We start from the raw sequence: 27,026 nt of genomic DNA, 5'->3' as shown, positions 1-27,026 counted from the left end.
TTTTTTTTCTGGTCAGTGGCGCAATTGTTTTTTGAAACTGGAAAATAGCATCAGGGATGGTTTGCGCCGGAACACGCCTCTTTTTTTGCGCTGAACCACCCAGGGAGCGCAAGTTCATTCCCTAGTTTGCTGACATGCTTCTGTGGAGGGAAAAACCCGCCGTGCGCCGGTGCAAAATACGAATGATACATGCGTCACTGACAAAGTCAATTGCGCTGGGTGCAAGATAGGGCCCTTGGTGTTTCATGGAAGATGCGGTCATGCAGGTTCGTTGTGTGAAGAGTCAAGAAATGATGACTGGAATTACATTTTTGGGGGGAACGCTACCTTTAACCACTTTAAAGAGCACCTTTTGTCCGATTCACGTTTTTAAATTTCCTTTGGTGTGTAAGTGTGTTTTAGTACATGTTAACGCTATGCAAAAGTTACATACCCCAAAGTAAACGACGACGCGAGTTATCATCTCCAATGTAAATCTTTTTTCTTGGACTACAACAAACACACAGATTGTAGGCAACTGTTTACTTCCTGGGATTGGTGATGTAGACAAGACCGACATTATCATAATTCCTCCCGCTTCGGACTCACAGCCTGTAAGTTAACTGCTGTTAGCAACCAAATCTTTCAAACATGGTAAGGAGCGTCACATTTCCAGCTGACGCCAGAGGTATTCAGACCAATCACAACGTACAGATTAGCTGGCCAATCAGAAACACAGAGCTTTTTAAATCCGTGCGTTCAGGAAGAGAGTGAAATCTGGAGCTACAAAAATGTACGGTATGTGAAAAATTATGTGTTTATTTAATCATAAACCACACAAACACATTGTATTATATCAAATACACAAAATAACATTGTTTTTAGCAATTAAATAGGTGCTCTTTAATTGATTTGATTATACACAATAATCAGCATTATTTGCCACAAAAAAAATGTAACAAAATTTAAGTAATATGCATATTTTAATTGAAAGATTTGACCTTTTCATGAAGGATTAAAGTGAAGATTCATGTAAAAAGAGTGACCTTTTGTGCCACGAAGGATGGCCTTTCCACTCCTATTTGCAGTGTTAGATGGGAAAATGTCAGCTGATATTTTCAGCACATTGCCCTTTGGTACATCATATAAACACTAGAATCTCACACAAAATGCATCACTTCAACACTATTGATTTCAGTTTATGAGGACCCGCTGACACATCGTGCAGAATGTGCCATTTCTGTTTGAAAGAACAATTAGTTAATAATAATAATAATGATTATTATTTTCACTGTTATTATTAATATAAAGTAGTCGAAGTACAGTACACATGGTTCATAAGAAGATTTGTCTAATGTTTTTATTCAGGCTGTACGTGTATGCCTGTATGCCCACCTAAAATTGATGTATCAAAATTATTCTTGTTCCCTATGTATTTTGTATGAGTCTATATCTAGAGTTGCTTTTTTGTTATAGTCTACAGAGGATTTGTTCAATAACTTGAGTCAAAAGAAAAATATTCTTTAACAGATGATGGAGAATGTGAGGCGGTCTGCTTTGTCAGTGCTACACTTTGAGTATTTTTCCAGATCTAGGCAGCATTAAATAGATTTTTCTGATTCAAAGTGCAGTCATTTATCACAATCACGTTTTGTTTTATTAGAGTTAAGTGGCAAAATTATGTGCATGTTTGTCAAATAATTCAATAAGAGACAGACTGCAACATTATGTGGCACTGTGCTCTTTACCAAAAATGTATTAGCATTTGAGTGGCAGTTGCCCGTAGTTTATGTTCATGTTTATTTATATAGCACATTTACCACAACCATGGTTGACAAAAGTGTGCTTTACATAAAAAGAATCCCAAAGACAGTCACAAAACATTTGAGTAGAGAGAGGCAGGTATTGTCATTGTCTGTCCACTTCAAATACTTGTTCTCCTCTCTGTACAGTTTATATAAGGGGCTAAGTTGCTAAGCTTTATAAACCAAAAAATAACATTTTACAGTCGACCTTATATAGAACAGGTAATATGGGCATAATAACCACTGCCCAAGAGCAAACAAGTAATTGTGTTGTGGACCATGTGGAGATTCGAAATGGAAGAGAGAGGTAGCCCTTAAAACAGTGAATTGGAATATTCAAGCTGTTATAAAATGTAGAACTTTCTTCACGTTAAATCTAATCACATTACTTCTTACCTTTGCAAGTCACTTAGATGAAAAGCTTAAGCTGACAGGAGATTTGCTTGTCAAGTTTGACAAGCTTCATAATTTACATAAACAAAATTACTTGCAACTCATACTGTACTTTTAGTTTTTTAACATACAAGCTGCTTTAAGGGCTGATGTGTCATTAGCATAACAATTGTATTGTACCCCAAATTTGTTAAACATAGAGCCAAAAAGAAGTAAATACAGCGAAATTAGTAGCGGTACCAAAATAGAGCCCTGAGGTACACCAAAGATAAATAGTTGTCAAGTCAGACAGGGAAACTCCTGCTTCACTGATGAGCCGAAAGCATTGAAGAACTTCCAACACAGCATTTCAAACATGTCAAAAGAATACTGTATCTACAAAATCAAAGGCAAAGCTAAGATGTAGGCACATCAGTTGTCAGCATTGCTTGTCATTAAAAAATCACTAAAACATTTTCTGACTCAGTAAAATGTAGAACTTTAAAACCAGACTGAAAATGCTGAAGATAAAATGTTTATTCAAATGATTTTGCAGTTGTATAAAAATATTTTCTCAAGATTTTAGATAGAAACGGCAGATTAAATATTTGATTTACAGCAGTAATAAGCCTGAACAGTCCCAGTTAGAGGACAAATATTAATAATACTCAGAATGTCTACAGCAGTATTAAAGATCCGTTTTTCATATCTTGAGATTAAAATGAGAAAGAAGGCTGCAATTTTAAAGTGATTTCTGTATGGACACCCATTTAATAAAGTGTGAAAGAAAAGGGTACAAGTGTACATCTCTTGAAAAGAGAGAGCTTGAAAACATCGAAAACTTTTTCTGAGAAAGAATTCACAGTAAATTTCTTTAATGAAGCGTTTAGAAAAATGTCAATATTTGAAAAGAACGTTTGGGATAATGCAAATGATTTTTGATAAGTTCAGATAAAAAGGATTTAAATGTTAAAAGGATTTGTCATTAGCAGCCTCGACAGTTGTTTGGAAACTGTGAACTCATACAACATCAAAAGACACTTTAGACTCCCTTTCTTCTACTTGCACCCAAGCTAACAGCACTAAAATATCAGAACATCAGTTATTATTAAAAAGATGATTCTGCTTATTAAATTCAGATATAAAATGTTGATGTTTAAAGTATGAGGTTTATATAGGCTTCCAGATACAGAACAGTATAGAGAAAGCATCAAAGAGAAATAAGTCTTGGACTTTATTGTGTTGTTTTTATCCTCGATTGAATTTGATGTCTTTTGTGGTTATGTGTAAGACATTGTGGTTGATAAAATTAAATAAATAAATCAAATCAAATCAAATCAAGCAGTTTGGATAAACATAGGCTACGTGAGTTTATGCCATACAGGGTAAGGGTGTAGTAAACGGCACCAGTTTGTGATTGGAGAAACTGACTTTAATTAGAAATAGTTGCAGGCGAAGTGTTGTTAATCAGTGACTGAGTGTTAGCAAGTCAAATCCTGAGCCGCGAGGGTTCTTGTTGAACTTCTGAGGTTCTGTGAAGCGGTTGCAAGCTAAGCTGATTTATCTTCCTTCTGTGAATCCGTGGAGAAATGCACGGAGAAGGCCCGACCAGTGAACTTGAAAAGGCAGATCGAATCCACTTATATTGAGGCTCCGTTAACCATTGAGAAATCTAAACCCGATAATCCAGATCCAACAAAAAAGAGGTGAACACTGAGAAGTCAGGGGAGCACGATACCAGTGCAGACTTCACTTAAGCAATAACACCTTAATGTTCTACACGCCGTCTACTGTGTGGAAGTCCAGGGATTTGCTAGCAAAAAAGACCACAGAAGTTTGAGGGCAAGGATGGGGAAGCAAAGGAATAACTATTTAGGTTAGAGTAAGACTGGCAAATGTCAATCAGTGGTTGATAAAGAAATCGATAAATCATCACGAGCGCACAAGCATCATTGTATTACCATGGTGTACCATCAGTTTTACTTGCAGGCATTTTTTATTTATGATATTCTCGTGCTGGGGATGGTGTTGATGTGTTGCATGATTTATTTTTTTGTCTTCCTTTATTTACAAAAACTTTAAAAATAAAAGAAAACTTTAAATTAATAAATAAGAGTTGCTTCTATTGTCTTTTGTGTCAGTAAAAATTATTCAAAATAGATGAGATTAAATTAAGTAAGATGAATGGTATAATAGCTTGTTAATGATTGCAGTGTTTTTTGTATAAATTATAGTTTGTGAACACTTTTCTTCATTAATTGGAAGCTGGTTACAAGTAATTAATATTTCACAATCCACTGTAATTATGGTTATTATATTGATTGAAAACAAACAAAGCAGTGCAACATTTGCTACAATGCTATTTAAAAAAATTGTTTAGAGTCAGAATTTTAACTCAGTCCTTAGTAGTACAGTTAGACAACATATTAAATGCCCTCAGTTGTTAGTCTTTTTGGATAAAAACATTTTCTAAATTAATAAATATAACACAAAACGAATGCAAAGTGAACAGTTTATGCATTAACCGTGTGTGTCGCTTTGTATGCACACTAAAAACTGCTGGGTTATTTTTAATGCAGCGTTGGGTTAAATTAACTCATACAATTTTTATATTTTTAACCCAACAGCCCAGCATTTAGTGTTGAAACAACCCAGCAGAAGTTAAATTACAATCCAACAGGCTTGGCTCTTCCCTTTTTGACCAAATGCTTGGTTGAATGTAACCCAGCATTTTTAGAGTGTATGTTTTATCTTATTTGTGTTCATTTAACACATTTAATGTTTGTGTTTCAGATGCTTTTAATGTTGAATTTATATATAGCAGTGTCTGGCAAAATGTCCAAAATGTACACTTTACTTGCGAATATATGCGAAAACATACTTAACCGCTGAGTCACTTAGCACAACACTGTCTTAGGACTATTTTTCTTCAGACTAATGTGACTTCTATTGATTTTCTTTCTTGGAGAAAACTAAAAGCTTTTAATGGTTTCTTAAGGTTTCACCTCTCTATGTTTCTTTCCAAATTAATGACTTTTCAGCACCAGCAAATCCTTACTCTATCGCTTTTTTATGATTTCAGAAACATTCAAACCTCCAAAAAATGCAAAATGATTGCCTGTTCATGTCGGCCTTTAGATGACTTCCTGTCTCATTGCGCATTCAAGTTTATTCTGTAAAGAATGAATGCTAAATGTCTCTATTTTATAGAAGCATATTACTTCCTATTGCCCAGATAACATGAGCTAATCACTCGAAATGGGGAATGTTGTCACCTGTTCACCTCCGCTTTTTACTTCTCAATGAATTAGCTGTTTGCTTCACATACACATTCTTGTTGCAATATTTATGAAAAACTAATGATATACTGAAGGCAGGTCATTACATATTTCTGCATGAATGAAGAACATCATACTCGATTATATTGCCTCAGCAAGCATTCAGAGTAGAGCTGACACTACAACATCTTATGCCATTTTACTTCACAAGCAAATTAAATCTTCTGCATTGCGGTAAAGTGGGGTACTTTCATTTCCTGTTTTCTTATTCATTAATATTGGCCATCAAAACCAGTTTGTCAAGATTATAAAAGCAGTCTGTGCTCTTTGCAGGGTCAGCAATTGATGGACCTGGAGAATAAACTCAGAGTTGCCAAAGATGAACTGGAGAAGGCAGCACTGGATAAGGCAAGTATGAAAGACATTAAAGAAAATCTGATATTTGAACCCATAACACGCCACACATTCAGCTTCAACGCTTGTTGAAATGCAACATGGGATACAGTAAACTTCCTGATCATTTTAATCAGATCAACACAAATGAGGTCACAACACAACAAGTTACTAAACATGACAACAACGTTTAAATTAGTTTTCTTTAGGAAGATGGCGAATGGAAGTAAACCACAAACTCTAATCATTTAATAAAGCTTTTTTAATAAAAAAAAAAAATGAAATCTATTTCAGCTAATTTGCTTGTTGGTTCAGCTCTACAAATCTAGTAATAGAGAAGCAGCATTAAGATTACATGGGATGGGTTGTTGATGGCATTACATTCACATGGGAATTTGTATTCATTTTACGAGTTCAAATTTGTACGTTGTCTATTATATATAAAAAAAAAATTAAACCCAATCCCTAAACCTGCTCCTATCCCCAACGTCACAGGTATGTGACTAACTCCGCTGTCGCAGCTGACTTTTTGGTTCCGCTCAACGAAACTCAAGATTTCCTCAGGCGGCGCCCAATGTTGTGGAAAATAATGCTTTGTTGGTTTGTTGATGGCGAAATTTCTGAGTTTTTATTGTTAACACCACCGGAAGAGTCATAGGTACCTTCTCAGTTTTCAGTCACCACCTTTTATGTTTAACTACTGGCCGTGCGAGCTCGCCAAAGTCTGTTGTTTGTAAAATCATTGTTGTTTTTGCTGAAGTTGAGAAAAGACATTCTTGAAATTGTAATAGACTTTTAGTATTATTGCTAAACTACAAGTGAATGAAATTTTTATAAATTTGAACGAAGATCACGGGAGTTTTACAACCCCCAAAATATGCTTGAATAGACAAAGAATGTGAAGAAGCCATATAGCCATGTAGTAGATGTCTATATATATTAGAATGTGTGCGAAATGTAATGTAAATATAAAACAATAAAATAGTTATGAATTGAATATTTTTGTTTTTAATCTTAAACTTGTAAAGGAGTTTAGATACGAAACTCTTTGGTTAAAAACAAATGAGATCTTCGAGCCAATCTTGGCGTTATTAGCGATATTCTGAATAAAGAGTGTTATTTGGTGTTATTAGTGGTTTGTTTTTTTTATATATCTGACTTTTCAGAAGTAGAAAATGTAGAGGAAACGGCAAACAGCATATACTGAACGATTCAGGTCAATATCTCAAAAATTAAAAAAGTTATAGCAAAAAAAACGATGATTTTCGAGTTTCAAATGGCCAGTATTTTATTATTCTTGAACCTATAAACATGATCTTGGTCTAATTTAAAAGCTTTTATCAAGCTCTTTCTATCTGGACAACTAGTTTTAGCATTTAACCAATTTGAAAATTTTAGCAACATACCTACTTGTAAAATGCTTAGGAATGGCTATAAGATTGTGTTGTCCTGACCGTTTAAAATTGTTACAACCTGACATCAAAAAAATAAAAAGCTGCAATAATCAAGAAAATCATTAGGTTATTTTTTCTACATTATTAACTTAATTTAAAAACCCCTTTACAGCAGTATTTTTGTTTCCTGCTACCTTTAAAAATGCAAACTTGAAGCATGAATTCCATTATCTTTTTAGGCCAGGGATTTTGCAATTTAGGCATAGAGCGTAGAACAAATGAACAGATAAATGGTTTAAGAAGCAGAGGATAAGATGACAGAGTGATAAACATTCGCCCATTAATCTCATGTGTGTTGTCTCATTTCATTTGTTGCAGGAGTCACAGCTTAAAGCCCTGAAGGACACAGTCCATATCTGCTTTTCATCTGTCCTACACAGTCAGACAGGAAGTCTACACAGATTTACAGCCACACCTACCAATCTGTTGAGGTATTCTGCCCTGGGCAACAACTCAAGAGTCACCTTTCAACAGCCGCATGCAAAGGTATGAACACTAATGATGAAATATTTGAAATATTTTTGAATTGGGATGAGTGCTTTTATTTCACATTACATCTTTACATTACATCATCAGTGTTTACTAAGTTACTTCTGTTTTGTTATTTAAGAGTAGTTCAACAACAGACTTGGCTTTAGGACTGGCTGATGGACATTAACTGCGTTTGATTGGACAAATGATTATTAACGTCTATAGCAAAAGGGGCATGACAACTCACAAAATCATGACAACTCTCAGAATAAATTTTTTAGCATTTTAATAAGGCATGGACTGTATATAAGCTTTTTCTTGGATATGATGCCACTGCTGATGGCATAAGTGAAGATTTCAGCCAAAACGTGCACATAAATAAATTGAATAGGATACATGCTACTGCAAGAAGAAAAGGCAGAACCCCTCAGCAGATCTAGGCAGGTGGTGCTGGGGAAAGAGGGGGGCTAGTAAGAATCACATTGCACGTTCCACTGCTCAGTTCGGACAGGACAGAAAAAAAATATGTTACATAGATAAGATGGAACGATCTATAATCTAAAATCTCATATAGCCAAGCCTTCAAATGATGCCTCAACTCTTATTTTCTTAAAAAGCTCATTTTTTTCCAACTACAGTGGCTATTCAACTACAGTATAAATGGCATTTAAATGAAATATTATTATGCTCTCTTGAAAAGACGAAAATGGAAATGTGCCACATAGTTACAGAAAAGTATATCATTTGTCGGATTTCTGTAGAATAAATGTCCTCGATAATATAAATGTCTTTCACCTTGAGCTATATACCGCTTCTAACAAGACTTTAATAAGAATCTGACACAAACATGAACATTGACACAAAAGTCACGATGTTGCTGATCAACGCTTTTAGGTAAAACTAACAAGGTATATACGTCAGTGTCTCTTTTAGATAAAGAGTGTTATTAACAGACTTCAGTTCAAGGTTTCATCTCTATTACAGATCATTCGCTTTCACTCAGATTAAGTGGATGAACAGTTTGTCCTCTACACAATCTAACTCAGCTTTTCAGTAAAGTCCCTATTCATGCATCCGTGCAAAAAACCTATACTTTCAGCTAATGCTACCCTTCCAGCTCTTGAAAGATTGATCGCATTAGGTTTTAGGCAACATCCCTTTAATTGATAGTTATGTGCATTATGAATAAATACTGTAGGTTTAAAACAGCTCAACAATCTTTATTTTTGCATTTTCTTTAGTGCCTCTACTGGCTAAGATATAAAACATTTAAAATTAAATTATGTATATACTTAGTTACAATACAACAAGTGTAAAATGCCATAAATACATGTACTGAATGCATAAATTGATGAAATATTTTTCACCTCCACCAAACATGCATGTCTGTCTTTCATGAAGCACAAAGTTAAATGCTGGTAAACTATTACTTTAGGAAAGGCAAAGCTGTGGTCAAAACTAGTTTTGATCTTGTTATCTCAGTTGTGATAGCAGCTGGTAATTTTACCAGGAGCAATAACCCTGGAACAAATAAAAACATATTAAAATTCTGACACATCTCTTATGTAGAGTTAACCACAATTAATTAACCGTCAATCTAAACAAACAGGAAAACAAAACATTCATACCACTGCTTTCCCCTGAAGGTATATTTACCACATTTCCCATAATTACCTCATCTTAAACCATGAAGGCCAAGCTGATTAATTAAAGCAGATGTTTTGAACAAATAATGGAGACTTACACCCTCATTTAAATAACCCTTTACAACAGTTGCCCGATGGCGTCTTCACACGGTTGGTTCTCTCATCAAACAAGTTTGGAATAAAATATGCCAGACCTCCCATTAGCATGAAAGGACCCCCAAAGGGCCTAAAACAATGAAAGATGTTCTAATCAAGCAGTAAATATATATATATCCAGCAAGGTTGTCTTGTTTTTAGGGTTGGGGTGTGGGAAGTGGTGGTCGGGGGACCTCCTCAAGAGCTTTAACAAAATTCGAACACTGTGTGTAACCCTAATTACTTTAAAAGCTATTCTAACTGCAATTGCAAACACATTACTACTCATTTTAGAGCCATTTCCAGCACACCAAATTGTATTCTCTAGCAACTATGGACAGTAACAGAGTCTACTGTACTCTGTATATACTGTACAGCTGTGGACAAAAATATTGGCACCCTTGGTAAATATGAGCAAAGAAAGCTGTGAAAATAAATCTATGTTTGAACTTTAATTTAATAAATTCACAAAAAAAACAATGTTTTATTGATTTTAAAAATAATAGCTTTGAGTCATCTTGTCTAATGTCTGATGAGGTTGAAGAATTTATCGCAAGTGATCTTAGATTATTTCTCCATACAGAATTACCCCAGACCCTTCAAATGTTGCTGCTCCATCCTCTTCAGTCATTTTCTCTATGGTTCAGGTCAAACAACTGGAATGGCTATGGCAGAACCTTGATTTTGTGCCTAGCAAGATATTTTCTGTTGATTTTTTATATATTTGTTTTGGACTAATTTCTTGATGGAAGATTTAACCACAACCCGTTATAAGATTTATAGCAGAGGAAGTTTTTTATCTGTTGGTATGTTATATAATTCAATATGCCATGTAAGATGTCAAGGAACTCTGGTATTAAAGTACGTTCACAACAATAAAGATACTGAGGTGTATTCAACTGTAGACATGGAGCATCATGTTTTAATCCCTGTGTACACCAAAGCTATCTTGTGTTCCTGCTGCCAATTAACTCTCTTTTGTTTGATATGGCCGCAGAACCCAGTACTGTTTAATGTTCCAGTGCGGCAAATGAATATGCTGGAGTTTGTTTTTGCATGAGAGCATTTTCGAGTGTTTGTGTTTCACCTCCAACCTCTACAATGGGTTTATAGGTGCACTGGAACAATCCTTTCTAAAATGCATTAAACTTTCGTTTACAAAGACGTGAAACACATCGAGTGGTCAGGGGTGTTCACTGATATGCTCACAAAAAAATCGCTGCAAAAGATGCTTTCCAACAGCTGTTTTAGCATTCGTTGTAAACTTGTGGACCTATTTTTCCAAACGCCTCACACCCGTACATTCTTCCGCTGAGAGCTTGAATAATAGACGCTCCAGCCCAGTTAGTGGCGATAATCCGCCTTTGCCAATAGCAAGAATAGAAACAAAGTTCCCGGCGCGGAGTAATACCGTACCTCACAGCACATCTAATACAAGTCAATGGAGTTGGCTAAAACTACGATAAAACCCGTTGGAATGCGTATTTTGCAGCGATTTTTGTGTGAGCATATCAGTGAACACCCCTGACCACTCGGTGAGTTTCACGTCTTTGTAAACGAAAGTTTAATGCATTTTAGGAAGGATTGTTCCAGTGCACCTATCAACCCATTATAGAGGTGGGAGGTGAAACACAAACATCCAAAAATTCTCAGGGCAGCCTCATATGTCGAAATTTCAGTCAAAACCGTTCTATTTCATCATAAACAATCTGAAAACAGGGCTTTAAGTGTAAAATACCGAACTTGTGGCAGGCCAGAGCTTGACATATTTGCGATCACCTGCAAGGCCTGAAAGAGATCAAGCCTCAGCCAAGTAAGAAAAATGTATGCAAAAGTAACTTAAAAGTAATGTAAGCATTACTTTCCATAAAAAGTAACTAAGTAACGCAATTAGTAATTTTTGGGGAGTAACTTAAAATTGTAATACATTACTTTTAAAAGTAACTTTCCCCAACACTGATCTCTGCTTCATGTCACTTTGCTGAAATTTCTCATTGTGAATGTTAATCTGCGTTTAAATCCCTGTGTCAAAGAGCCGAATCATTACTTCTTGTTGCAATGACACATGCGTCCTCGCTATGGCACGCCCTTTACGACATTGTTTCTGCATCTTGTTCACACAGAATGCTTTCCGTTAATGTTACGACAATGTTACTAGGACCTTTTTAAGGGAGTGATCCCAGAACATTTTGTGTTCAAACAGAAGCCTTTCTGCCAATTTTACGGAAAGTTTTTTTGAATGGGGTTTTGGTGTGCTAAGAAAATATTAATATCAATGGGAATATACTCAAGAGATTTTTTTACTCATAAAAATGTCTAGGAGTGCCAATAATTGTGTCCAGTGTGTATTAGAGAAAAACATTTTTTTATAATGTATATTCCCCAATTGCAGTTGTTTTACTTCAAAAGTTATTTTTTGTTCATTTTTTAATTAAAGCTCAAAAGGAGAAACATTGTAGATTTATTTTCACAGCTTCCTTTTCATATTTACCAAGGGTGCCAATATATTTGTCCACAAGTGTGTATACAGTATATAATATACTGTACAACTCATTCTAGGATATGACAGAGCACTTGAGTTGATGCCAGATGACTTTGTTCAAATCTAGCTTATCAAAACCAGGCCCTCGATGGATATCACACTGATTTACAATGGGGAAGCAATAAATGTGCCATATTCTATTTCCTTGACTCTGAAGAGCTAAGAGTCCCTAAAGTGATTATTGTTATATCATTACTTCTCCAGAGATGGGTCAACTTGTATGAAGTTTGTTACAGTAGCATTTACCTCATCTGTCTTCTCTCACAGAATAAATGATGGACTTTGAGAAACACTTTGCCAGAAACCTCATTTCCCATAGTGCTTTGCTTTTCCTTCTCTAATGCGCACTAACATTGATTTACCCAGAAACCAGATCTCAGCACTTTCGCCGTATATACAGTAATGGAAAACATATTTACGTAACAGTCTGAAACATTGCTTTCACCTCACGCAAGGTCGATATATACAAATGTCCATGATATCAGCACTTGAAGCAGCAGAATAGCGTTGAAGTATTTTTATTTCTAAAAGTGCTGTTACGCTAACTACACAGTTGCAGTTTACTGTAAGTCTCTTTAGATAAAAGCTTTTGCTAAATGGAAAACAATAACAAAAGTGTGTGCTTTAACTTTGTGCTTTAAAGGCCACTTATGTACAGTAGATCAAAATAGAGAGAAACCATTGACAACAGACCTTAAATTAACCTAAGTGGAAAATTTTCTTTGCTTTTATTATACAGCGTCTGGAGAATTTAACCCTTATACTTCTTACATTGGTTTCCCTCTTTTTATTCCTTTGTGACTTTCCTAATATGATTCTGTTTTCTTTATGTTTTCTTCCTTAAGGACATCCCAAAAGTTCCCCGAATCACAACAGCGAGTAAATTGCCTGTGAGCAGTGCAGTAATGAGAAGAGATGGCTCAGGACTGAAAGACTGCCAGATGGTGAAGGTAAATCTTTAGTGCCCTTATACTCTAATGGCCACTTCTTACCCTCTGGCCTAAATGGGGAAACTTATATTCATGGAGTCTCCGTGTATCCGTTTCTCCTTCAAACATCATTTACAACTTAACATTGAATTTGTTCGGGAATATGCTTTGAGATACTTGTAGGCCACATTTAGCAGCTTTTTTGATCAATCCTGTATTGAACGCTTGCTATTGGAAAAAATACTGCTCCATTTAGTTTAAAGTAAAGAGTAATTTCTGTTCTGCTGGAGGCACCTGCCAGAATAAAATAATGATGTTTTTAAACAGTTTCTCTATACATTTCCCCATCTCGCTTTTTTCAGACAGGGTGGTAGTCCCAAACTCACACTATTGGTTTTGCTATTGCTGTTATGTTGGGTGTAGTCTTATATACTGTAAACCATTGCAGTTTATTCTGTCCTACAGCCACCCAGTTATGGGTTGTTGACATTTCACTTTAAAACCACATGGAAAGTGTCACCGGGTTGCTTTCCTCCTCTTTCCAGAGTGTGCTGAAAAGAAAGAGCATAAATTCAGGATTGTGTCTCTATGCATTGTTTCTTATTTAAGTCAAAATAATAGCCACGTGAAAGATCATACAGCTATGATTAACTGCTCATCCATCTTGAGTTGATATGGAATGATACAATGTTTACATGATAAAATGTTGATAGGTAAAGGGTGAAGCTGCTTGGTTGGTTCTTGTCTCATGACCTGTGGTACAGACACAATTTACTGCTGTGCCTACATGGCTGAAAAAAGGAGCGCGGTTGCCCTGCATCTAAATTTAAAAGGGACATCCACTTTTTTTGAAAAGATGCTCATTTTTCAGCTCCCCTAGAGTTAAACATTTGATTCTTATTGTTTTTTAACCCATTCAGCTGATCTCCGGGTCTGGTGCTACCACTTTTAGCATAGCTTAGCACAATCCATTGAATCTCATTAGACCATTAGCATTGCGCTAAAAATAACTTTCCTATTTAAAATTTTCCTATTTAAAACTTAACTCTTCTGTAGTTACATTGTGTACTAAGACAGACGGAAAATTTAAAGGCGCAATGATATTATGTAGTGCCCAAAAATAGTCCCCTGCTATTGAAAGTTACTAAGGGGACTATTTTCGGCTGCTGCGTAATATCATTGTGCCTTCTGCAGCTATATTACGGCAGCAAAGTCCTTGATTATTACAACTTTTAATTTTCTGTTGGTCTTAGTACACGATGTAACTACAGAAGAGTCAAGATTTAAATAGGAAAAAATTAATAATAGAAAAATTAAAATAGGCTGTTGTGAAAAATAAAATTTTAGAATAAATGTATATGAGTGGTCTGTGTATTTACCAATGGATATCGTTTAATTCCTTTTAAGAGCCTTAAATGAATCTTGTGTGCCACTTAGCTTGCAAACCTTTGCAAACTGTGTGCCGGATCCACTGTGAGTGATATGCAGCATGTTGTGCAAACAAACAAACAAACAGGGCAATATTGTGACAGTGACACAATGCCCACAGTTTGAGAGGAAATTACTTTTACTGTTGTCTCTACTACAATGCAGGATACTTGAAAATATTTTAGACAAAATCACCCGACATAAATTTCTCACACTTTTATAATAAAAATGTTTTAGGCCAGACGTGCTCTGCTCTGTCAACCTCAAAATGACACTGCGCTCTTTTTTTGCTCTTGAGAGTGCAATCTTAAAGCTTTTTGCTCAAAATTCCCTTTTACAAAATTGATAAAAGTCAGCTGAATTTTTCAAGGAACAGACTTACAGATAATGAAACATAAATTCAGTCCCATTTTGAGAAAAGCACTTGTGCAGATGCTAAGCACAAAACAACCTTCTTTGACCCTCAGCCTTCATCAAAGATAAAAATATGTTGCGTATCAAGCTGACACATGATGTGCATTTCACTGGTTTGGATGCTGGGATGATGAACCTGGACTGATGTTTCCCAGATATAAACAGAGCAGATAGGAAAAAAGCAGCATACAGAAGATACATTTCACTGTCTGACATGTGGTTATCAACTATAGTGACAGCCGTGTGTGTGTTTGTGGTTGTCATAAGTGAAGTGGTTGTTTGTTGGGTGGAGGTGTGTGTGAGGGAAGACAAGAGCATTGTGAAAAAGTCTGAGACAAGAAACAAAAACCAGACAGACAGGCATAGAAAGAGTGAGAAATCGACAGACGCAGAAACCCGGGGATGAGATGTCATTCATGGTAGATGATATGTCATGAATATTGTCTTTTAATGAAAATGTTCCCAAAGCAGCATCACCCTGCTGATATTACTGATGAGAGAGAGAGAGAAAGAGAAAGAGAAAGAGAAAGAGAGAGAGAGGTACAGTGTTTATAAGAGGAGTAGGCTTTATGTTAAACAGATCGCAACATTTTCTCATTAATGCTCTTTCATCATTTATAAATGTTGCTGAACATTGTATCTTATTAATGTAAGCTCAAAGCAAATAGAACTTATTTATTTTTGTTTATTTAAGTCTGTGCAAAACTTGATGATCCATGTCATCCCAGCATGATCAGAAAATGTTCAAAAGAGCATCTTGTGCTTTTCAAAAAAGCCAAAAAGACTGAAAGTAACCTAAACCATGGCCAATTTAAAAAGTGTGTTTATTTGATTATTGAGCTAGGAATAGGACAGATTTGTATTGTCTGTATGGCTCAGTACGTCTAGGGGCGTGTATGGTACATTAATGTTAATGTTATTTGTTTCAGTAGATTCCTTAAAAAAATCCTCACAGACACAACCTCATGTTTTAAGATTAGCAGTGAGAATGAAGCAGACACAGGAGGGAAACATAAGCTTGTACTGTTTGGTGCAAGCTTTTTGATGGGTACTCTTTTACTGTCTATATGTAAAGCTTTTCTGTATTGTTTGTCCTGTTAGAATATAAAATACTATTTTTTTTAAAACAGCCTGTGATTTGTGAATTTTACAAAAATAAATGTTCTACTCATTTATTAAACATGCCGCTCCAAAGATCATGATTCAAACCTTTTATGCTTTTTTATGGCTAAGAGAGACAAGCATATATACATTTCCTTAAAATACTCCATCTCTTGAGGAAAATGAGCATTTTATTTTCTATATAACACTATATATCTTCATAGCGCTGGGCTTTTGGGGAAAAGGTAAATGGATACATTTATAGCTGATCACTATTCCATTGTGGTCGACATGCATATGTTTTTTATAAACACACACTTAAAATAAGCTTGGCTCTATTGTTTGGTGATTTTGGGAGTTGTCTGGTCCCTAAGATTTTAAAGCTTTTTAAAGGAACAGCTTGCGCAGTAACTTGAAAGCCCGGGATACACTGCACGATTTTAGCTGTCCCAGATGAAAGATTACCATCGTGGCCATGGTGGCAATCTGTGATGGTGGTTCTTAATCGCTGGTTCTGTGTTGTACAGTGAGAAAGCATCCAAAGACGGCCTAGTGACTAAAGATGATAGAAGCCTATGATAGTTTTCTTACAGTGTCAGAAATTTGGCATGATCAAAGCACAGTTCACGCATTTACATGTGTACTTTTCTCCTGCTGATCGGATCAGAGATCTGAGTACACCATCCCCTTCAATACGATCCAAATTTGCATCCGATCATCCTCAATCATGTTGATTAAGTGTTTACATGAAGACTTTTCAATACGATTGAGCCAACAATACGATTACAAACAGATTATTTGGTTGCATGTAAACGTACCTAGTGTGACCTGCATACTAATATTTGTTTATCACTAGCACATGCTGGCATTGCGCTTAAATGTGTCGCAGGCATTGCAGCTTAGGTTTCAATAGGTGTCATCATCGTCCAGTCTACATGCTTGTCGTACCCAAGTTTAAATGATCCAAGTCACACAGTGTGATGAGGTAATAGGATTGAAAAAATCCAGCAGTGTATCGCGGGCTTTAGTCTACTCTATGAAACAAAAAGATATTGAAGACTTGTAATGCAGATCTTAATACAATGATGTTTCAACCTGCCAAAAAACAAACAAACATTAAAAATGAAATTAAAATAACACAAATATGCACTACATATTCTAAGCCTTATAAAAGCACAAGAAAGCTTTGTGTTAAGAATGTTGTATAGACGAATTCAGCAGCAACAACATAAACAAACAGGTTTTGTGGACGAAACTTTCGCATAACACTGATTACTGATATTTCTGATAACAAGGGAAATAAATGACATGGTAAACTACCTTCGTTCATATATCATATCTTATCAGTGGCGATCCGTGCATTTCACACCTATAGGCCTTCAGTGGTGTCAAACTGAATTAATCCATCTCGTAATTCCATCATTATGACTCACGGCAATGGAAAGACATCAAGCATTAAATTGCAAAGTAAAATAAAAATGACTGTATTTTACACCTCAAGCAATTACAGTCAAATTTTACTTTATTAAAAAAAGACACTACAAAATGAGACACGAATATTATACAGAAAAGTCAAACTTGTTTTTTGCTAAAGAAATCGCATAAATGTTTTTTGAAAAAGCTTACCAAGTGTTTTGAAGAATCAAAAGTATAACATATTACTTTGTTGACAGTCTATTCAAAGATAATGCAAAGAGTTTGTCAAAGGTTTACTATTAAAAAAGTGATATTCACAAAATGTACATTTTACATATATAATTTGTTTAATAAATAAAATGCATTAAACTCACCAAATTAGCATGTGGATTGTAAACAAAATCCATCCTCCTCTCTTTCCTCAAGAAGAGTGTGATAAATGTCAACGCATACAGTACAGCTGTCACATGCTCTCACGCAGATTTTTATGCTGAAGGAAATCAAAGATTTCAACTAGATTTTCTCTGCGTTAAAGGGGGCATATCATGAAAATCTGACTTTTCCATGTTTAAGTTCTATAATTGGGTCCCCAGTGCTTCTATTAACCTAGAAAATGTGAAAAATAACAACCCATTTAGTTTTGGTAGACCATTCTCTGCAAGCATGTGAAAAAATAGGGACAGTAATTGAAATTTGGCTTCCCTTGTGATGTCAGAAGGGGATAATACCGCCCCTTAATCTGCACTATCCAACCACATCACTTCCAATTAGTGCAGAGATCAGCTCATTTGCATTTAAAAGAAGAAACCCAAAAATGGCACATTTCTGCTCACACCTACAAAGTGGCAGTTTTAACATGTTATAATAAATGATCTATATGGTATTTTGAGCTAAAATTTCACATACTGTATGTACCCTGGGGACACTGAAGATTTATTTGACATCTTAAACAAGTCTTGTGAAATGTCCCCTGTATGCAAGAATTTTTTTCCAGCAGGTTGAAAACTGATGGGGGTCAATCCAATCAAATGACGCGAAAATGCTGACGTCATTGTAAGCCTGCCAGACGGCCCTGGGGACCCCATCTCAAAATCTGATTGGTTAATGCAATGATTTCATTGCCATTTATCTTAAGCTAAAGGCGCCTGCACTGTTCGTTCAGAAGGCCTAGGCAGATTTCTTTGACCCTACATGATGTCAGCTGCTAGCTGAAATATGATTGGATAAATGCTCTATCATAAATATACACTACTGGAAGCAGCACAATCAAGAGAAAGCTATGAAATAGACGAATATGTGATTCATTAAATGCACATTCCTGAAAAAATATATTACAATATAAATCAGTGAATCAAATAGTGTTTAGGCCAGCTGAGAAGGCTTTGCTGGCCCTGACGGCCCACCACATTATCGAAGGCACATCAACTATTACATTGAACTAACATTACTGGGTAAAATTAATGTATACAATGTTAGCAACAGGTCATTGAATTCCTGCCTGGCTGACATTTTGTTTCAGAGGTTAGTTTAGCCACTAGCAAGACTGATAAATAAATATAGACCAGAAATTTGCTTCAGTTTAGGCCCATAACCGCGACAACGTCCGTGCATCCGCTGAAACCGTCTATAGAAAGGCCTGTGAGATTCTTCGAAATATTGAATTTGTTCCACAATGAAATAAAAGTAACAGTGGTTTGAAACCACATGAGAGTGATAAATAAATGATGAAAGCATTTTCAAGTAAACTTGAACAGAAAGGTTTTTTCTGTGTCTTTCTTTTAATGTTCAGGTGGGAGCAGAATGTTCCCATAATCAGACTGAGAGCGCATCTGAGATGAAAAAGATGTTTGGACACAGTCAGGTAAGTGTTCTGCTGTGCACCACTGAGGTGCTTATGAAGAGAGAATTCATAATGACTGATTTCATTACACAAAACAATTAATTGCACTGCTGTATGAACTATCATGTGCCACATTAAACAGCATCTACGAGTGAACCAAAAGTATGAATCGTTTTCCTTTTTCTAGAATTTGACAGATTTGTGTCAGCATTATGGTTTGAATGTTCAGCTGAATAATTTAAAATCTCATAATAATTTGCCATTAAATGGATAGTTCGGCCAAAATTGATATTAAACCCATGATTAAACACATAAATATTAAACACATTTTTGGATATTTTAGAAAATGTTTTAGATCTTTCAGTTGATTAAATGTAATGTTACGGGGTCCACGACCTGCAAGCCCAAAAAAAGTGCGTCCATTCTTCACAAAATAAATCCAAACGGCTCCAGGATGATAAACAAAGGTCTTCTGAGGGTAATCCGCGCGGTGTTGTTGTAGAAATATCCATATTTAAAACTTTATTAATGAAAATAAATACCTTCCGGTAGCGCCGGCATCTTAGACTCCTCTGTATTCAGGAGAGAGTATTAGCGTAGTGTACGCACTTTTCTTAGTGACGTATGACAAATTCGGAGGGCGGGGGCACAGAGCAGCAGCAGAGTAACCTCCGTAGGCTGCGTAAGCTCTCATCCTGAATGCGGACGCGACTATGGCGGCGCTACCGGGAGGTATTTATTTACGTTAATAAAGTTTTAAATATGGATATTTCTACAACAACACCGTGCGGATTACCCTCAGAGGACCTTTGTTTATCATCCTGGAGCCGTTTGGATTTAATTTGTGAAGGATGGATGCACTTTTTTTGGACTTGAAGGTCGTGGACTATGGGTGGACCCCGTAACATTACATTTAATCAACTGAAAGATATAAAACATTTTCTAAAATATCCGAAAATGTGTTTGTCTGAAAAACGATGGACATATGCAACTCGGACAGCTTGGGGGTGAGTAAATCATGGGTTTAATATCAATTTTGGCCGAACTATCCCTTTAAACTAGGTACCCTTTTTGAAAAAAAAAACTCTTAATTGAAGATTGATCTAGAATTCTTAAATGTTTCTTATTTAATTTTACCCAATATTATTTATTTTGTAACAGATGCTTTAATCCAAAAACATAGAGAATATATACATTTTTAGCCTCATACTGTACCAGAGCTATAAGAAAAAATCTTTTTTGATTTTTTTACCCCACTGTACATCTGGAAAATTCACATAATGTATACATGCTATCTTGAATCCCATGTTCCCATGTTGTGCATGCAAGCAAGGCATCTACATGTAGTTAGCATAGATCCCGCAGTGAGACCTGCATATGTTTACTCCATTGCTAACAAGTACAGGAGGAAGCAGTAACAGGTTTTGTCAAATTATAGGTCAGTCTGACACATATGGAGAGAAAAGCGTAAATATCTAATCACCTGCTGTTTGTGCCAGACACCATTTCACTATGATATGCATGTGTTCTCCTCTCTTGTCATTTCTACTCTATAGCCACAGACTCCAGAGCAAATTGAACAAGGCCAAGCAAGGACATCAGAGGACAGTTTGAAATCAGAAGGAGACCTAAAAAAGACACAAATGCCCACACACAACTAAGAGACAGTGGAAGACTTGGCAGATTATCTGCATGGTAAAATGATGTCAGACCTGTTTAAGCCCCACTTCATTCACTGAGCTTATAAGCACATTTAGACACTTACACACACACACACACACACACACACGCACACACACACATATGCACACACGCACAGGCTGTGTAATGCCAGACAAACACAAACAACCCAATCTAACACCGCTAATGTAGAAAAGGTATTCCCGAGATTCAATTTTGAACTTTTTAAGAACCAACAGCATAGTATGGCATGCATTATAGAGTTTTAGACTTTTTGATTTTAAGAGGTTACGATGGTCCTGGATGTTTTTAATAACTGTTACTTTTTATGTTCTCTATCTCTTTTGAGTTCATTTCTCCCAGAATGAGGACACAATGTTCTTTAATTTGTGTTGTTTGTACTTAAAAAAAGAAAAAAAAAATGACACTATTTGGCACCGCAGACCAGAATTTCCATGTTAAAGTCACATTTGGTATAGGGGGTTGGGGTGGATTGTGAAGTAAGCTGCGAGGCCTTGAAATTCAGATTTACCTGTACATGTTTGAGCAGCTTAAGTTAATAATGAAGTGAAGAATCCTGTAAGTTTAATTCCCAAATTCACTTGTATGGAAACTGAATCGATGCCAGCTTTGCTAAAAACACAGAGAGAAGTGTTTAAAACGTCGAAACAATGTGAAGGTATGATCTGTCTTGTGTTGTAGCAAAGATTAATTTACTCTTCCTACTCCATATTATGAGGTATTATAGGCTCAAGTTGGCTGGCCAACTATTGCTGTTGAATATTTCGAAGCTTTTGGTGCCAGAGTTAAAGAGAAAAACTCGACTCACAGTGAGTCGTCTCCTTAAGAATGATGTGCCATGCACCGAGTACTTAATCTACTGCTACATCTCTCTCTGTTTCTCTACTTTCTTGTGTCCTTTCAATAAACCGTGATTTTCGCTAAATGTGTGCAGAATAAATGGTTATTTGTGAAGTAAGACTACACACTCTTTTTACTGTCTGTACCTTCGTGAGTCTTTTGAGTTCACTTCTCCATTTAATTAACACCTTTGGAACTTCTGAAAAGTCCCTGGTATCCGTTGAAGTATGAGGTCAATAACTTAGATCCCACAGGATCAGTGGAAAATCCTCATTGGTTTATCTTGTACGTGAGCAGCACATCATAACTTGGAAGCTCTGATTCTTAACCCTCCTATAGACCATTGATTTTTCTTTATCCGTCTTTTTCTTCTTTTGCTTTGTCTTTCCACCACGAGCTTGATCTATTTGCTTTTTCATCAATTCTGAAGTAATGTGGTAGTTAGAGAGAATAAAAAAGCATAATTATCATGAACTGCTTGTCTTTAAAAATAGAGCGGACATTTTCCACTTTCATAACAATAATGCTAATTGCGCTATAGTCGTTTGTCTTTTGTTCTCTTTTTATTTTATTTTATTTTCCATCACATACCTTACAGTACAGTACCTATCATTTATGACCATGAAAAAAGAAGTCCACCTTTATAGTTCAGGGCATTTTCTTCTTTTGCTTTGGCCAATTATCATCAAAACTTCTGAGGCCAAATCATGCCAAGTGATTCCAGAGAAAAACTTTGGAGGCTGAAAAAGATGCGATGTAAAGAGCTTCATAATAAGACTGAGGGTTACAAACATGTGCTGTGTTTTGCAAAGAGACATTTTACATGTACACTCTCAGAAAAAAGGTTTAAAAATCTACCTTTTCTGGGTGGTACCCTAATGCTGCGTTCACACCAGCCGTGGTAAAGTCGTCAAACACGAGTGATTTCAATGTTGTTGAAGTCAATGTGAAGATGCCTTGATGCGCGTCTGGAGGTCTCGCGGCGTTAAAGAGGTGTTTAGCGCGGCGCGGTAGACGCGCTTCAGCCTCATTCGTGCGTCTAGGCCACGTTAACCAATCAGGAGCTTGCTTTAGTAGTGACGTGATTACCATAACGCAAATTTCCACGTGAATCTCTCGATGACTAGAATTTCACGCGTGAATGAAGTGAGTAAACGCAAAATGTTGACCGGGAAACTAGACACGTTGGACGCGAATTTGCCGCCTCAAACGTGGCTGGTGTGAACCCACAGTTAGTTTCCATTTTGTACCTTTACAGGTATACAAACCAAAATGTTGTACCTTTCTGGGTACATTACCTTAAGGAGCTTTTATGTACCTTTAAAGGTACCTGTTAAAAGTTTTGTACCCCTTACTTTTACAAAATTTTACATTTTACCTTTACTTGAAGGGGTGTTCATAAGGCTGACATGACACCTTAATAATCATGACATGACACGTGTCATGAACATGAAGGAGATTTTATGCACGTTTATGACAAATGTCATGAGGTGTCATTCGTTCAATTGTGTCATTTTTAATGCAAAGATGACATTGTTTGAGATGTCTTTGTTATGACAACTTGATATAAACCAAAACATCATAACTTGTCATGACAACTTAAGATTACTAAGCGGGCCAGGAATGGCCATAGGGAGGACCGGTAGAATTCCCGGTGGGCCGGTTTGTTTTTTTGTCCACGAGGAGGTGTTGTCATGCCAACGGGTTGAAGGTTGCTGTCCCTATGCTGCCAGAACTCACAGCAGCCCAACTCGCGTAATTTGCAGGTGAGAGATGTCCCCATCACTTTATGCCCAATTTCATTGTGTCCCGAGTCCCGACCACTTACTGGAAGAATTCTTGCATTAGGATCCATTAACATCTATAAATGCATGGACAACGCAGGACGTGCCACTTTCTTCTGCTTTTCAAAGCGCTCGCCTGTAAACAGCAGTTTTGTTTCAGACGCATCTGTATGTAAGTGCGCTTGCCGCGCATTTAGATTTAAAATAAACCTGATCGCATCTTGATACGTACGGCCTCTAAAAGGAAAATCGTACAAATCTTATTTTTTTTTTAATCTAAATCATAGATGTAACAATTAATGGTCTATTGCAAGAGTAACAAAAATCTATTTGATGCAAAACTCACGTTTTTTTAGGGGAAAAGTAAGTTTCATATGAATATGAATAAATTAAAACAAATTGTTAAAATTCCATTATATATTTGTTCTTTTTTGACACATGGTAGGCCAATCTTACATTATTTTTTATATACATGATCTAAGTACTAAAAACTGTATACTTGATAAATCTTGCTTATCTTGTGTATTGTACTGTATATCAGGGGTTTCCAAACTTTTTCAACCCAACAGGTAATCTTAAGACCCACCATTTTTTAAAAATAGAAATATAGGGGAAAACGCACACATTTGTTCCCTTTCATTAGTTTTGGAATGAGTTTAATTGAATAATAATAAAGAGCCTACCTTATGGTAGAGCTGCACGGCAAAATCATAATTGTTTAGGCTACTGTATTTGCACTCAGTTGGAAATGATACATTTGAAAAATACAATGAATTGCAAGGCTGCAGAGAACAAAGCACCATTGCAGACTTATGTAGGCTACTGAGGATTTAAATATACGGTATTATTTTAATATAGTCAGTCATGAACTAAAGTGGGCATAAGGCATAAAACTCCAAGGCTGAAAATAAGTGCCACTTATTAAGACAACATAAATGACCACTTTTTATCAGATACAAATTGAATTTGTCATTTAAATGTCATTAAATGTTAATACTCTGTCATATAGTTTTATAGCAGCATCATAAATATTTTCTTGACCTCATATACAGTGGTACAAATATAATTTGTCATTAAAATGTCATTAAGTGTAAATACTCTGTCAAATAGTTTTATAGAAACAATATGAATAGTCTTCAGTTCATAATGTTTTTTTATATATTGTTTTTTTTTACTGTTTCCTCCAAGTGTTAGAGAAATAAAATCAATCATCCAATAATAAAAATAATAATAATAAATTGTATTTTATTGCATTTGGAGATAGATTCACCTAAATTAAATTAAAACAGTACAATGATGGATTAAGTCATGCAACGTTGGGTCCATATCACTGGAAAAAAACAGTTTATTACATTAAATGAATGAAATGTTTTGTTTTTCTTCTATGTCAGAAAATTTCAGAAGCCTCAGTGTTCTGTTAGCTGTCAGTTTTTTATGTATTGTGCACATACTTAAAGTTAAATATAATCTTTTAACGTGTCTGTTGCATTTTGTTAAGGTATTTCAAATTATTTGACATATTAACACTTAATGATATTTAAATGACAGTTTAATGTAATGTTAACCCATAAAGCTAGCTAGTTTCTTAAAGGGATAGTTCACCCAAAAATAAAAATTCTGTCATCATTTACTCACTCTCATGTTGTTACAAACCTGTATAAATGTCTTTGTTCTGATGAACACACACAAAGGAAGATATTTTGAGAAATGTTTGTGGACCCCATTCACTTCCATAGTATACTTTTTTCCTACAATGGAAGTCAGTGGGGTCCACGAATGGTTTGGTTACAAACATTTCTCAAAATATCTTCATTTGTGTTCATCAGAACAAAGAAATGTATGTGGGTTTGTAAAAAACATAAGGGTGAGTAAATGATGACAGAATTTTCATTTTTGGGTGAACTATCCCTTTAAGTTTGATCATTAATTTGCTATGTCATGTTTATGACAGATTTATGACAAGTTATGATGTATTGGTTTATGTCAACTTGTCATAACAAAGACATTTCAAACAAAGTCATTGCTTCTTTATAAATGACATATTTGAACAAATGACACTTAATGACAGTTGTCATAAAATCTTTTTCATGTTCATGACACGTCATGTGATGATTATGAAGGTGTCATGTCAGTCTTATGAACACCCCTTCAAATAATTATTCCTTAAAGGTACACAGTAGATCAGGTGTCTCCAACCCTGCTTCTCATGAACTACCATCCTGCCGATTTCAGTTCCAACCCAGCTCCGACACACCTGTCTGTAATTATCAAGCAACCCTAAACACCTTGATTAGCTGCTTCAGCTGTGTTTGATTGGGGTTAGAGCTCAAATTTGCAGGATGATAGACCCCTGCAATAGATCCTAAAGAGGTAAAACATTTCAATGTGTTGTATACCCATAAAGGCACAAAATGAACCTTTGAGGGTACCACCCCAGTGATAGAAAAGGTAAAGTTTTAAGGCTTTTATTTTGACAGTGTAGCCACGTCTTCTTCTGAAAACCTGTCTCTATAAGATATTATAAATAAAAAGAGCTTGATTAAAAAAAAACTGATTCATATCAGCTTCTATGAAACACAGTGAGCGTGCTTAAATTTAGTGGAAAGAAAGACTGACAAACTTTTCAAAGTCAAGTACTTCATTCGGTCAAGCCTGACACAGAATAAGTCATTAATTTCAAGTTTCAGTATTACCTCCAATCTTTGAATCCAAGGCTCACAACTATGTTTGGTGGTTAAAAGCATTGTTCTGAAATCACAATGGCGGTCTGTAGAAAAACAGTATGGCACTGAGCATAATGTTTTAAAGCTTGATGTCATTTGGATTTTTTTTAGTTTAACACTTGTGAACTGTTGCACAAAACATTATATGCTTTTTAGATGAACTGAGAAAAGTAATCTCAGGGGCTAATTACAGATTTGAAACCAATTTTCCCCTTTTCATGCCACTCAAGTCAGTAAATGGAGCCCATCCCCAACTTCAAAGTGAATTTAAATAGCTACATCCATACAGTACGTTTGCCATTCAAACTATTATCTAATGCCCAAACACCCACCTGTACAGCATTGCTTTCACACAGAATAACAAGCTATCATCAGTGAGGAAAAGAAAAGTAAAGAATCTGTTGAGCCAGCTGTTTATTTGTGTCATGTGCCATTGAAATCATCAAGATTTATGCTTGCCAATAGCAGAATTACACAGTCAAACACATGCAGAGAGAGAGAAAATGCATTTGGACACTGTGCGGATGATGTATCTTTAGATAACCAACATTTTAAAGCTCATCTGACAATTGAAGATAAAAACTTGCTTTGAATATTTTTCAAATGCTGATGCAAAATTACAGCTTTACCTTGAAGATACATGTTTCAAGCCTTATATTTTGTGCGTACCTTGACAAAGTGCTTGTTAACTGTTTCATTAAGGTCATTTTTTTTTGGCTGTTCCTATTACTATTCCTTAAGGATGAAGGACGGTCTCATAGCAACAGTGTCTCTA

At 35.8% G+C, this 27,026-nt stretch overlaps 1 protein-coding gene across 1 annotated transcript in view; it reads left to right on the top strand.

Moving 5' to 3' along the window:
* The window catches only part of luzp2 (leucine zipper protein 2), a 137,886-nt gene extending 116,028 nt beyond the window's left edge, over positions 1–21,858 (top strand). Inside the window, exons 8-12 of the mRNA XM_065283062.2 lie at positions 5,768–5,842; positions 7,600–7,767; positions 12,921–13,025; positions 19,153–19,224; positions 20,760–21,858. Coding sequence (XP_065139134.1) covers positions 5,768–5,842; positions 7,600–7,767; positions 12,921–13,025; positions 19,153–19,224; positions 20,760–20,864 — 525 coding nt within the window. The 3' untranslated portion in view covers positions 20,865–21,858. The remainder of the gene's footprint in view (positions 1–5,767; positions 5,843–7,599; positions 7,768–12,920; positions 13,026–19,152; positions 19,225–20,759) is intronic.
* The last annotated feature ends 5,168 nt before the right edge of the window (positions 21,859–27,026 follow it).

The sequence above is a fragment of the Paramisgurnus dabryanus genome, chromosome 9 (assembly GCF_030506205.2).
Source record: "Paramisgurnus dabryanus chromosome 9, PD_genome_1.1, whole genome shotgun sequence".
In the NCBI taxonomy this organism is placed as follows: domain Eukaryota; kingdom Metazoa; phylum Chordata; class Actinopteri; order Cypriniformes; family Cobitidae; genus Paramisgurnus; species Paramisgurnus dabryanus.
Note: the sequence above shows the minus strand (reverse complement) of the source record. Positions and strands in the feature narration are given on the sequence as shown.